At 38.1% G+C, this 14,625-nt stretch overlaps 1 protein-coding gene across 2 annotated transcripts in view; it reads left to right on the forward strand.

The window, feature by feature from the left end:
* GMCL1 (germ cell-less 1, spermatogenesis associated) overlaps positions 1-14,625 on the forward strand; it is a 55,361-nt gene that overhangs the window by 32,675 nt on the left and 8,061 nt on the right. For both annotated transcript variants that reach the window (XM_070429404.1, XM_070429403.1), the window contains 4 exons: positions 3,618-3,687; positions 6,310-6,385; positions 10,559-10,704; positions 12,663-12,750. In XM_070429404.1, coding sequence (XP_070285505.1) covers positions 3,618-3,687; positions 6,310-6,385; positions 10,559-10,704; positions 12,663-12,750 — 380 coding nt within the window. The remainder of the gene's footprint in view (positions 1-3,617; positions 3,688-6,309; positions 6,386-10,558; positions 10,705-12,662; positions 12,751-14,625) is intronic.

Raw genomic sequence — 14,625 nt, forward strand, 5'->3', positions numbered from 1 at the left:
TCCCGGTATGAGTCTGGGTCCCCAGAGACTAGCCCAAAACTGGAGTTCAGAGCGGGAGTGTGTGTCTCCATCCTGATTGAAAAAGACAACCGCGTCCTCAGTTGCCAGCCCTTTCTGCGAGTGCCTCCGTACCTCTGCACTTTACTTCTGCACCTCCTCTGAGCCTCAGTGTGCTTTTCTCTTTCTTTCTAGTTGTAGAATTTCCACTCAGTCAGCCTTACTGTGGTTCTGGATGATGTCCGTTTTGTCTTTTAGTTGTATTTTTGAAGTGGTTGTGCGAGGCAGCAATTTCCGGTGTTTACCTGTGCCACCATCTTGGTTTCCCGCAATCTACAGCTTTTTAATTGGTGCCACTGCAAATGCACATTTCAACAGTAAGCTTGGACCTTGGGCCTCCTTATACTACTTTTACTTGATCCAGTCCCCTTTTTCATTCACTTCAGCACTTATGTCAAACCTCTGCCCCTCTGTTCTATCCACTGAGCCAAAGTGGCCAGGGCTCTTACAACTTTTTATATCAGGAATTACTGTTGTGTGAATGATGGGGAAATACAATGCTTAATATTTTTATAAGTTAAAGAGATTGTTAAAGCAGTAAGAGTTTTGTGAAAATAAATTGCTTAAAATGAAAAGGTATATAAATTAATGTAATTAATGTTATTTCAAAAATAGTTTTGAATTACTCAGTACAGTATATTTGTCATCTTTTGGAACTAGATTTTTAGGTTATATACAAGAGTATCTTTGGGCCATACTTCTCCATAATTTATACTAATATTTAATACCTATATGCTCTTACAAAATAATTCTTATTTATCTATACAAGAACTTTTTATTATATAAACTTTTTCTCCTTCATCTTCATGATCTATATTTGACTTAAGTGTTTCATATAATAGTTCAACCTGTAGGCTGTTTTTTGCTATCAGCTTTATTGGTTATAAGAAGATTTTTGTCTGTGTTTGTACATGAAAATACTCTTCTTTTTTTTTTTAATATGATTTTTTACAGAGAGGAAGGGAGAGAGATAGAGAGTTAGAAACATCGATGAGAGAGAGACATTGATCAGCTGCCTCCTGCACATCTCCTACTGGGATGTGCCCGCAACCCAGGTACGTGCCCTTGACCGGAATCGAACCTGGGACCTTTCAGTCCGCAGGCCGACGCTCTGTCCACTGAGCCAAACCGGTTTCGGCAAAATACTCTTCTTTTTTTTCCACTTAAACAATAAAATGCTGGGCAAGTTAGGAGCTTATCTTTTTGTTTGTTTTGTAACATTTATAAATCTAAGAGATTAATTTTCAGATAGTATGTGTTTGGAGGCCCTCTTCCCCATATTGTTTGTCTAAGATCAAATAATCTAAATAAAATCATTCTGACTTATTTATTCTATTTAAAAAACACTGTGTTTACATTCAGAACTGCTATAGTCTAGGGCTGCAGCTGGTCCATAGCTCTGTCAAATACCCCCCTTGATGTGCTCATTCTGAGTTTTTGTTTTGGACTTTGGTCTGATAATGTTTAAAATAAGTGCTTAAACTTGTTTTCACTGAGTGGAAGTTTCTTGATGGCACTTTTTCATAATCTTTCCATTGAACATTAACTCTCTGCCAAGAAGGATTCTGGCAAACTGCCTAGTGTATCTATCTGCCTTCTGGAGATATGACTGTATAACCATATTTAAAACGCTGCATAAAGGAACAGGTTTCACTTATTTTCATCTCATGTTTTTCAAATTCATTTTAGCAGGGATTCTTTTTAAGCGTTTTTCTATATATTATCTGTCAACATTACATTTGAACTAGTGTCCTGTTGACTTATTTCTGGACTGCTACTACTGGATGAAATACCAGTGTCCAGAAAGATTTCTAGTATGACTTTGCTTTTTTAGATTAAGGTAAGAAAGCAGGGACAAATATATGTACCCGTGTTTTTAACTTGTTATAATGCTTTTGGTTTTAAATGAAATTATTTAAGGGCTGTTGAAACTTAATTTTTAAAACATTTTCATGGGATATATATTACATGATATTAAGAATACATATGTGTAACCCTTTCATTCCAATTTTATAAGTGAATCACGAAAAGCCATATTCTGTCTCTTGAATTTTAAACTGCAAACATAACCATTAGTGAGTTGAGAAATCATTTTTATGGAAAAGGATCAGCTTTTTTAAAAAATAAAATAGCCCAGCTGGCATGGCTCAGTGATTGTCTACCTATGAACCAGGAGGTCATGGTTGGATTCCCAGTCAGAGCATATGCGTGGGTTGCGGGCTTGTTCCCCAGTAGGGGGCGTGCAGGAGGTAGCCAATGGATGATTCTCTCTCTTCAGTGATGTTTCTATATCTCCCTCTCTCTTTTCTCTGAAATCAATAAAAATATATTTTAAAATAAATAAATAAATAAAAATAAAATACAGTTGGAACAAAATTTATAAATCTGAATGCATTGCAAATAAGATAAGTATGTGTGTATGTATACTGGGTCACATAAACTTTGCTTTTCAGTAGTATTTACCTACTGGAGACAAATTGTCTCTGGCCTGGATATTTAGCAGTTATTCTTTATAATAGCAAGAATAGTATTTTGGTGATAGAAGAATTCAAGAGTTTTGAGGAATGATACCAATAAATCAGTACAAGTCATCTGGATACCTTTATTAGAGACTTATGAAGTGAAAATCCAGATTTTAATCACACTAGGGTTTCCCCCTTCCTTTATTTTAGGTAGAGATTGAGAACGTAAAATATAGAAAAACTGCCCTGGCCAGGTAGCTCAGTTGGTTAGAGAGTTACCCTGATTAGCCAAGGTTGTGGGTTTGATCCCCCAGTCAGGGTGCATACAAGAAACAATGCATAAATAAGTGGGACAACAAAGCAATGTTTATTTGTTTTCTCTCTCTCTAAAATCAATAGGTAAAAAATTTTTAAGAAAAAGTAAAAAAATTTACATCATAAAAAAAAGAAAATCCTTTTCGTTGGGAATAAATAAAAGCAGAAAAATATGGTGCTAAGCTAATTCTACTTATATTTTTAATATAGCTATTTTTTATCTAAAATAATTTCAGCTTACACATACTGATTTGGTGGGGGAAATTATGTTTATTAAAGGAAAATATCTGCAATTTTTATTCCATTTATAATAATATAAATTAGAATTTTTATTTTTAATAATAGTTACCTAAGTTTAATATGCTAGAATTATTTCTCTAGTGTGCATACTTCATCTGGTAATTTAAAGATGGTTTATTTTCTATTAATTAGTTATTTTTAGATAATAAAGGAACAATCCATTAGTTTCCTGTTCAAACTTTTGTAAAAACTGAAAATATTGCTTTAGGGTATGTTTCTCACAAATGAAAATTATTATGAGTTATGAAAAGGAAACTATTAAATATAAGAATATACTTTTAGCTAAAGATTTAAATTCTAATTTAAATGTATATAATCTAAGTAGAATCTAACCTAAGGCAAAGCAAAATAGCACTTACCACTTTAAAAATCATTAGGCCATATTGTTATAGCATATTTATAAATTTTATCAAATTCTTAAAAATTTTAAATCCTTTATATTCTTTCATGTTTCTAATATATTTATTCATTTTTACATTTTAGGATGGCTGTCTTCTGTGTATAAACAGCAGTGGCTTGCTATGCTCCGAGCAGAACAAGACAGTGAGGTGGGGTAAGTATGTTACATTATATCATTTCTCATTAGAAAAAAAACTTTGGCTATATAAATTTAAGGGCATTCATTATATTGAAAAATCAAGAGCTGTTAAAGTAGAGCAAAGATCATGTAATCAGCTTTATTTCTTAAATAAATTCATGCACTCGGGGCAGGGGGGGTCTCCTCAGCTCAGCCTGCGCCCTCTCGCAGTTCGGGAGCCCTCAGGGGATGTCCGACTGACGGCTTAGACCTGCTCCCCACAGAGGCTCCCGCCACCGCCACTGTGCTTGCCAGCCGCGAGCCCGGCTTCCAGCTGAGCGGCACTCTTCCCGTGGGAGCTCACTGACCACCAGGGGCAGCTCCTGCATTGAGTGTCTGCCCCCTGGTGGTCAGAGAGCATCATAGTGACTGGTCGTTCCGCCATCGGGCTGAAACCGGCTCTCTGACATCCCCTGAGGGGTCCCAGATTGCAAAAGGGCGCAGGCCAGGCCAAGGGACCCCACCAGTGCACAATCGGGGCCAGGGAGGGACTGTATGGGGGCTCCAGGGCATGTCCAGCCTGTCTGGCTCAGTCCCAATCAGCCAGACACCAGCAGCAAGCTAATCTACCGGTTGGAGTGTCTGCCCCCTGGTGGTCAGTGCACATCATAGCGACTGGTCGACCAGTCGACTGTCAGTCCCCTGGATGGTTGAGTGGCCTTAGCATATCATTAGCCTATTACACTTTGATTGGTTGAATGACCGACTGGACAACCGGACACTTAGCATGTTAGGCTTTTATTATATAGGCTAACATCAATCTTGTAAATATTTATTTTTCTGGTCAATTATAATAATGGAATGTTTGAATTGTCATTTGCTTTATTAGTGAAATTGAGTAATTCATATACTTTGTTTCACCTAGTGTTATAATACAGTTTTCTTTTTAACATATTGAAATATTACTTGGAATAATCCTATATAATAAAAGCCTCATATGCTAAGTGTCCGGTCAGCCGTTCAACCATTCAAAGCGTAATATGCTAATGATATGCGAAGGCCACTCAACCGCTCGCTATGACATGCACTGATACCAGGGGGCAGACAGTCGACCAGTCGCTATGATGTGCACTGACCACCAGGGGAAAGATGCTTCGACTGGTAGGTGAGCTTCCTGCTGGGGTCTGGCTGATTGGGATTGAGTGAGACAGGCCAAACATGCCCTGGAGCCCTCCCATGGTCCCTCCCCAGCTGGCCAACCTCCCACATCCCTCCCTGGCCCTGATCATGCACCAGTGGGGTCCCTTGGCCTGGTCTTCACCCTCTTGCAATCTGGGACTCCTTGGGATGTCGGAGAGCTGGTTTTGGCCTGATCCCACAGGCCAGGCTGAGGGACCCCACTGGTGCACAAATTTGTGCACCGAGCCTCTAGTGCTTTCATAAAGCATGATTTTTATGAAGAATTTTGAGTCTAAAATTAATTAACATCCTCTGGTTACTTATTGCCTTACCCAAAAGCATATGACCTTCTACATAAATATTTATGGGGGAGAAAATTATCTCTTCTTTCAATTCATAGTCTTTTGTGGTTTACAAAAGTATTTCCACATTTATTATTTGATCTTTATACTAGTTCCTTGGTATGAGCAGAGTGATGAGACAATCCATGTGTGAGTATATAAAAGAGGTCTTAAGAACTTTAATATTTTTGCCCCTGATCCCTTTTAACCATTTTTTTAAAAGATTTTTTTATCGATTTTTAAAGAGAGGAAGGGAAAGTGAAAGAAACATCGATATGAGAGTGAGACATCAATGGGCTGCCTCTTGCATGCTCCCTACCAAGGATTGAGCCCAAAACCCAAGCCTGTGCCCTGACCGGGAATCAAACTAGCAACCTTTCAGTGCACAGGTTTCTGCCTTACCAACTGAGCCACACCGGCCAGGGCTAACCCATTTTTATATACCAAAGAACTTTCTAAAATAATGGCCTAGTTATGTTTATATCCAAACAATGAGGGTATGAAAGTTTTATACGAATTTATTATAATGATTGTGAGATTATCCAGAGTTCTTATTTCTACTTTATATCCCATCTTTTTCCAAATGTATTCACAGAATATTTATCTTATACAAACATAAGGTTGTTGAAACAGAAATAATAAATAAAAAAACTAAAAAACAAAAGTTAATTCTCTAGAGGAATTCAGATTTTAAGCATTTTAGTAATGGAGGAAATACTTTATAAATCATTCTTCTTTTGTATATTCAGTTTTTAACTGTTGGATGTTCTTCATTTTTTAAAGATTTTTCTCATCTATATACTTATTGAATTTAAAATAGAGTCTCACCGAAGGGATTGAGCTAGAATAGTGGTTTTCTTGCTCTCAGAAGTATATAATTAATTATATTGGCCCTAATGAAGCACTCTATCCACAGATACTGAACATCTGCTCATTCTACAGAGCTATTAAAGTGAGGACTAGATTTAATCAATGAATTCTTATTTTTATCTGCACCAAAAAACATTTTTTAACAAGTTTTAAAACATTTATTTTTTTAACTAGTAACAAGTTTTTCTGTTCATTTAAACACACAATTCTTTTTCGATTATTAGTTGCCTATTTCCTATGAGATTTCATGATTTATGTGTATTTCTAGGCCTCAAGAAATCAATAAAGAAGAACTAGAGGGAAACAGCATGAGGTGTGGTAGAAAGCTTGCCAAAGATGGTGAAGTAAGTATCGGTTGTGACCTAATAATTTTGAGACAACTTGCTCTACTTTCAGTGCAAAATTCATTTTTTAGTTACAATCATACACCAGAAGAGCTTTTTTGATACAGTCTCTATAGCACAATCTCCTGGACAAGAAGTTACATGCTCAGTGGTGATTGATTATTTGGCCTTGTATCAGTGTTGAACTTTTTGGGTCCAGAAATAGATATGAGAAAAGGATCCCGGAGCAATAACAGAAATTAAGATAAATAAGCAAATATATGGGAGCTGTTACATAGTCGAAAAAGTAATTCTATTTTATAATTACCATCAAAGACATTCAAGCCATTTAATTGCTAGAATGAAGAATTACATTTTTCATTACCACCCAATATAAATGTGTGAAAGTGAAACAAAAGTGTTATGAATCAATACTACTGCTGTGTCCAAAGATCCTATTTGCTATTTTATTGTTTTGTTAATCCTTACCTGAGGATATTTTCCCCATTGATTTTTAGAGAGAGAGGAAGGGAAAGGGGAGAGAAAGAGATGTCGATGTGAGAGACACACATCTATTGGTTGCCTTTCTCACACACCCTGACCCAGGGCCAGGGATGGAGCCTACAACTGATGTACATACCCTTGACCAGAATCGAATCTTCAACCCTTCAGTCAGGGCTCTATTTAATTTTTTTAAAAAGTGGATTGTCACTCATTAAATTTATTTTATAATCCACTAAAGGGACATAAACTACATTTTTAAAAACCCCACCCCCTTCAGAATCTCCATTTCAGGCATATCATTTTTAGACTTTATCTCCTATTATCTTTCTAGCACTCTCCCCTCTAGCACCTGACTCCAACAGCTTTTTTTTTTTTTTAACTCCATCGATTTTTAGAGAGTTTGGAAGGGAGGGAGTGGTGGGGGGAGAGAGTGAAACATACATCTTTGTGAGAGAGGCACATTGATTGGTTGCCTCCCGCATGCACCCCGACAGGGGCTGGAAATTGAACCTGCAACCCAGGTACATGCCATTGACCCGGAATCAAACCCGGGACTCTTGAGTGTGCAGGCCAATGCTCTACTACTGAGCACACAGGCCAGGGCCCTTGGCTTGTATGCATAATATCCCTCTGTCAAACTCACCTGGCAAAACCCAATTCTTATTAAATACCAACTTTCCATAAACTCCATGCCTGCTGCCAAACAGATAAATGTGACTAAAGAAAGACACCATACCCCACCCAGCAGGGGTTTGTAACTACATTTCAAGCAGGTCTTGAGTGTTGCATGGTGATCCTTCTAAAGTTCCCTGAGTGAATGTATCCTCCCACTCTGATAACTCTACCTTCTCAAAGGGGCAGTGCTGCTACCCTCATTCTTATTGATGGCCTTGCTTCTTTCTTCATTTGGAAAATAAGAGTAAGAGAATTTGTACGTCCTCCTACCAATAATCCTACCACACTAGCTGCACCTGTAGCTATGTGCTGCACTTTTCCTCTTATTAGAATAGAGCAGGGGTGGGCAAACTTTTTGACTTGAGGACCACAATGGGTTCTTAAACTGGACCGGAGGGCCGGAACAAAAGCATGGATGGAGTGTTTGTGTGAACAAATATAAATTCAAAGTAAACATAATTACATAAAAGGGCATGGTCTTTTTGTTTGTTTGTTTGTTTTATTCATTTCAAACGGGCCGTAGTTTGCCACGGCTGGAATAGATGAACCATTTGCTTCTATCCTAGTCCATCCCCTCATGGACTCCATCTTTTCTCACCTGTTCAAAAGTTTTGTTCCTGCAGTTATCAACTCCCTCTCCTGCATCATCAGTTTTTCTCTTCTACTGGGTCAGTCCCATTTAGCATATAACATGCTGCAGCATTACCCATCTTAAACCATCCTGACCCCACATTCCCCTCCAACTACCACTTTGTTTCTCTGCAGCCCTTGGAAGCAAAACTCTTTGAAAAAAGTTGATTGTGTTTGTTGTCTATAATTCCTGTTTTCTAATGTTCTTTTGAATCCACTCCAATTCATTTACTTCCGTAAACTCCAGTGAAGAGCTATTGTGACATTGCTACCAGGGATTTCCACATTGCTAAGTCAAGTAGTTTAGTTTTTAGTTTCAGAAAGCTCTTGGCAATGTGACACATCTGTTTACTTCTTCTTGGGGATATTCTTCATTTGACTTCCAGGACTGCATACTTTGCTGGTTTTCTTCCTACTTCATTGGCTGCTCATTCTCCGTCTTTGCTAGATTTTTTTTTTTAATATATTTTATTGATTTTTTTACAGAGAGGAAGGGAGAGGGATAGAGAGAAACATTGATGAGAGAGAAGCATCGATCAGCTGCCTCCTGCACACCCCCTACATGGGGATGTGCCCGCAACCAAGGTACATGCCCTTGACTGGAATCGAACCCGGGACCCTTGAGTCCGCAGGCCGATGCTCTATCCACTGAGCCAAACCGGTTAGGGCTTTGCTAGATTCTTTTCCTCTTTCTCAACAAGTGTTGGTGTGACTAACAACTCAGTACTTGGACTTCTTCCCTATCTATGCTCACCCCTAAGTGATCTCACCTTGTCCCATGACTTTACTCTGATGACTTCTAACTCCAGATTCATATAGCTACTTGCTTGACATCTTTCTTAGAATCCTAGTAGCATCTCAAATATCCCAAGAATCCCAAACTGAATTCTTTGACTTCATCCCCAAGCTCCCTCCTTCCCAAATAGCCTCCAACCCGTAACTGGCTCCTCTGTTCATATTGCATAAGCTCCAAACTTTGGATTCTTCCTTCTTTCATACTGCACCTGTTACCCATCAGAAATTCCTCTAGGCTCTACCTTCAAAATATATTCTTCACATGTTTACTACTATCACCCAAGTCCAAGCCACCATTATCTCTTGCCTGGGCTGTATGGTAGCCTCATAACTGCTCTCCTTGTGTTTTACTCTTGTTCTTCTACATTCTATATTCCATACAACAGTGAAAGTCATCTTTATAAAGTCCAAGTTAGATCATGTCACTTCCTTCCATAAACTTTTCCATTAGCTCCATACCACACTTAGAAGAAATCCAAACTCTTCCTTATCATGATCTACTAGGCCCTACATTTTCTGGCCCCTGGCTGACTCTCTGAACTCATCTCCAGCTTTTGTCCCCCTCAGTTATTGCCCTAGCCACATCGCCATTCTTACTATTCCTCAGGTAAGCCAAGCATGTTTTTCCCTACAGAGCTCTGTACTTACTGTTCTCTTTGACACTCTTTCCCCAGATAGCTATCCAGTCCATTTCTTAGTTGACTCAGGACTCCACTTACCTAACATCTCCTTAGAGAGACTTTCCTTGACAACCTGTCTGAACCAGCAGGCTCCCCAACTGCAAGCCCCCCTCTTCTACCTTGTTCTCTTTCCTGACTTTCTATTCTGTTCCCTTTTCTTCCATTCCACTTCAGTCCATATGCATTATTAATCTACTGCCACAAAAACATATAAACATATTAAAATATACATCCTATTAGGGCAAAACTTATTTACTGCTATTTCTTCAATGCCTAGAGCACATAGTATGTGCTCAATAGATATTGGTGAACTATTAAATTAGTGTTGTAATTCCCAGTGTCAACTAAACACTTGAAGACCCTAACTTTACTTCACTGTACCACACCATCTTAATAGTCCCTCATTATTAAACTGTAGAATAAACAAACTTGTGAACCTAATATGGTATTTAAAATTATTCAGTTGTGTATCTGTTGGTTACTTATGGTACTTTTAGAGTACTTTTAAAGCAAGGTAGATTTTAATGGGCTCTTACTACCTCCATTTAGACTCCTAGACCCTTAATATATACCTACTTAGAGTTGCAGTGAAAAGCCACATTATGTTTGATAGCATTACATCATGGAGATATATAAAACAGATCATGAAGAGGTGATACTAGGAAAGTACTTTAAGGAACATTGATCATAAAGGCTGCTTTGGGGCTTTGATATATACTCTGTCTGTATGGTACACCTTTATATATATTCACAGATATAAGGAAAGCCTCAAGGGAAAGGCACTGACAAAAAGTATGGACCCGTGAGAGAAATATTTGGAATGAGTTAGAGAAAAAAAACAAACACATTTTGAACTTCGATTTGCTAGTATGACAAACTGAAGTAAATCTTTCTCTTTTGTGTTTCTTAGTACTGCTGGCGGTGGACAGGTTTTAACTTCGGCTTTGACCTGCTTGTAACTTACACCAATCGATTCATCATTTTCAAACGCAATACACTGAATCAGCCCTGTAGTGGATCTGTCAGTTTACAACCTCGAAGGAGCGTAGCATTTAGGTAGGTTGAGATCTCCCCACCCTATTTCAACTCCCAAAGAAATACAAAAAATGAAATAAAAGCTTGGTAATTTACACCAACAGTAGTAGAACTTTGATAAGATCCAAATATATGAATGTGTAAGGAAATGATAAGGTCTATTCCTATAATATGTTAATAATCTAAGTCATAAGATCTGGATCTAGTATGTCATGGAGAAAGATAGGCTGTAATACGAATGATAAAGGATTAATACTGAGCTTGATGCTGAAGCTGTTACTTGCTGCTATTCCTAGCAAGTAAAAGGTCCAAACTGGAAATACAGCAAGGTATTTTTCCACGAAAACATGCTTGGTATTATCCTTCACTTTCTATAAGATTTAATATGTCCAGCTTTGCCTGATAGTTGAGCTGGCAATATTTTTCTGAAGAGGATGCTGACAAATTAGAAAATAGCTTAATGAACATTTTTTTAAGTCACTTATTTATACTTAAACTATACACAAAAATTAACTCAAAATGGAGCAAAGACCTAAACATATAAGCTAAAACTATAAAATAACTCCTGAAAGAAAATACTGGGGAAAAGCTTAGCATTGGAGCTGGCAGTAATTTCTACAATATAACACCAGAACATAGGCAGCAAAGGAGAAAGAGAAATTGGACTTCAGCAAAATTAAAAATCGTGCATAAAGAGCATTATCAACAGAGTGAACAGGCAACTCACAGAATGAGAGAAAATATTTGATAACCATATATTTAATAAGGAATTAATATCCAGAATATACAGAAATCTCCTAAAACTCCACACAAAACAAACTACCAGATTCAAAAATGAGCAAAGAACTTAAATAAGCATTTCTCCATAGAAGATATGAAGATGGCTACAAGGCCCATGAAAAGATGCTCCACACCATTAATCATCAAGGAAATGCAAATCAAAACCACAATGAGATACCACCTCACACCCATTAGAATGGCTATTGCCAAAAACAAAACAGTATTGGTGAGGACATAGAGAAGTTGGACCCTTGTACATTGCTGGTGGGAATGTAAAATGATACATCTTTTGTGGAAAATGCTGTGGCATTTCCACAAAAATTAAACAATTACCATAAGATCCAGCAATTCTTATTCTGTGTATATACCCCCCAAAAATTGAAAGCAGGGACGTGAACAGATATTTATACATTCATTTTATAATAGCACTAGAGGCCCCCGGCCCCACCCCCTGGTCGAATTCTTGGTCGAGGGGACAATTTGCATACTATGCTTTTATTATATAGGATTATTCACAATAGCTAAAAGGTAGAAGCAACCCAGTTTCCATTGAGAGATGAACAGATAGATAAAATGTGGCATGGAATATTACAATGGGATATCACGCAACCTTAAGATGGAAGGATATCCTGACATGCTACAACATGAACCTCGAAGACATTATGCTAAGTGAAATAAAGCAGTCACAAAAGAGCAAATACTGTATTTATTCCACTCCCACAAGACATCTGGAGTAGACAAGATCATAGAGACAGAAAGTAGGATAGTGGTTGTCTGGAGCTGGGGTTACGGGAAATGGGGAATTTGTGCTTACTGAGTACAGAGTTTCAATGGGGCAAATGAAAAAGTTCGGGAGACAGATGGTGGTGTGAGTGCAGAACAATGTGAATGTATTTATTGCCAAGAACTGTACACTTAAAAATGATTAAATGGTAAATTTTATGTATATACTACCACCATAAAAAAGGCACTTATTTTTTCAGATATGTGTAATAGCACAAGCTTGTAAATCTAAATGGAATCATTTATAGTTTGAAAAGACTTTTTAAAGTTTTTTTTTATCAAATAAAGACTTTTAGAGAATATGGAAGACAAAAATAAATATGAAAGTGAAGGGGGGCTTATTTAAATTAATCTGTGGTTTTAAATAATTGTATATGTATTTTTTTATTTGTGATGTTTGTTTTTTAAAATCCTAGATTACGTTTGGCCTCTTTCGATAGTAGTGGAAAACTAATATGTAGTAGAACAACTGGCTATCAAATACTTACACTTGAAAAGGATCAGGTATGTTTGATTACTTTTTTATTTCATTATAGTATTTGTCTTTTGAATCCTTTTAATTAGAATTTAAATTCTTTGTATTGATTTCAGAGAGAAAGGGAGAGAGAGATAAGAAACCTCAATGATGAGAGAGAATCATCAATCGGCTGCCTCCTGCACGCCCCTTACTCAGGATTCAGCCTGCAACCCAGGCATGTGCCCTGACCGGAATTGAACCATGACCTCTTGATTAATAGGTCAACACTCAACCATTGAGCCACACCAGCCAGACAGAATGAAAATTCTTAAGTAGAAATAACATGTGATTTAAAGGTTGGTTTGACAGTGTTTTTGAAGGTAAAGATGTAAGTATCATGTTCACTTCTATATAATTTACCCCATTCTAGAATACAACTAAGATAAAAAAAAGAAAACACAATTTGATTTTGAGGAGCAGGGAAAAGCTTTAATAGGGAAATAATTATTTATCCTCAAAGAGTTATGAATCTTAATTGTTTCATTCATTGTCTTCATAAGTGCATTTATTTATGCAATAGCAAATACTTTGAAGACAATCCAGTTTGTCTCTATATAGTTCTTGAATATTGAGAGAACGTTATCCTCTAGCACAGCGGTTCTCAACCTGTGGGTCGCGACCCCTTTGGCGGTCGAACAACCCTTTCACAGGGGTCGCCTAAGACCATCCTGCATATCAATGTTCCCAGATTCTCTAAAGCCATTTGTTTCTTCATTTTTCACATTCATGTTGAAGTTTCAAAATGTCATGATGAGAAAGTAAACCATTTTAGGAAAGTAAAATGAGAGCAGTTAAAATATTGCTGAAATTTATTTCTATTAAAACTAACCACCATTCCAGAGGATGTGCTGTTTTATTAAAGGGTTCAGAGCCTATAGTTCATATAAATTATTAGCAATTTTCCTCAAACTGAAGAGCCTCTCATGGAACATCAAAGTTCAGCATTTCAGGGAACCCTGGAAGTGATAGTTCTAGCCTCACATACTCTGCCCAGCCTTTTTACACAGGGTCCTCCAATCATTGCAGGAGCTCTGGCAACAGAGCTGACTCTCATGTGGTAGATAGTATTTGAGTAGGTAAGAAAGTTCAAATCTGCCTCTATTGGAATTCTCTATCAATGTGCCCCCTGGAACTGCATGAAAAATGACTATCTTTACCTCTACCTGGAACTTCATAAAAAAAATATTGGCTCAAAGCAGCCAGAGACTTAAAAAGCACTAGGCCAAGGTGATAATTGTATTCCAAGTGTTCCTTTATTTGTTCATTCAGCAAACATTTGTATTTCTGCCACATGCTAGTTTCTATGCTGCAAGTGGAGAAAGTAGAGAGGAGCTTATGTTATACTAGAGGCCTAGTGCATGAAATTCATGAACTGGGGGCAGGGGGGCGGTCCCTCAGCCCAGCCTGTGCCCTCTTGCAGTCCGGGACCCTTCACTCCTTACCACCCACCTGCTCACTGCTCCTTAGTGCTGCCACAGAGGTGGGAGACGCTCCTGCCACCACCACTGCGCTTGCCAGCCGTGAGCCTGGTTTCTGGCTGAGCGGCGCTCCCCCTGTAGGAGCACACTTACCACCAGGGGGCAGTTTCTGCATTGAGCGTCTGCCCCATGGTGGTAAGTGCGCATCATAGCGACCAGTGGTTCTGGTTGTTCCCTCGTAACAGTCGCTTAGGCTTTTATTTATTCATTTTTTAATATTTTTATTAATTCAGAGAGGAAGGGAGAGGGAGAGAGAGATGGAAACATCAGTGATGAGAGAGAATCATTGATTGGCTGCCTCCTGCACACCCCACACTGGGGATTGAGCCCACAACCAGGCATATGCCCTTGACCGGAATTGAACCCAGGATCCTTCAGTCTGCA

The sequence above is a fragment of the Myotis yumanensis genome, unplaced genomic scaffold, assembly GCF_028538775.1.
Source record: "Myotis yumanensis isolate MYYU_CA2020_CCGP unplaced genomic scaffold, mMyoYum1.0.hap1 SCAF_11, whole genome shotgun sequence".
Lineage (NCBI taxonomy): Eukaryota > Metazoa > Chordata > Mammalia > Chiroptera > Vespertilionidae > Myotis > Myotis yumanensis.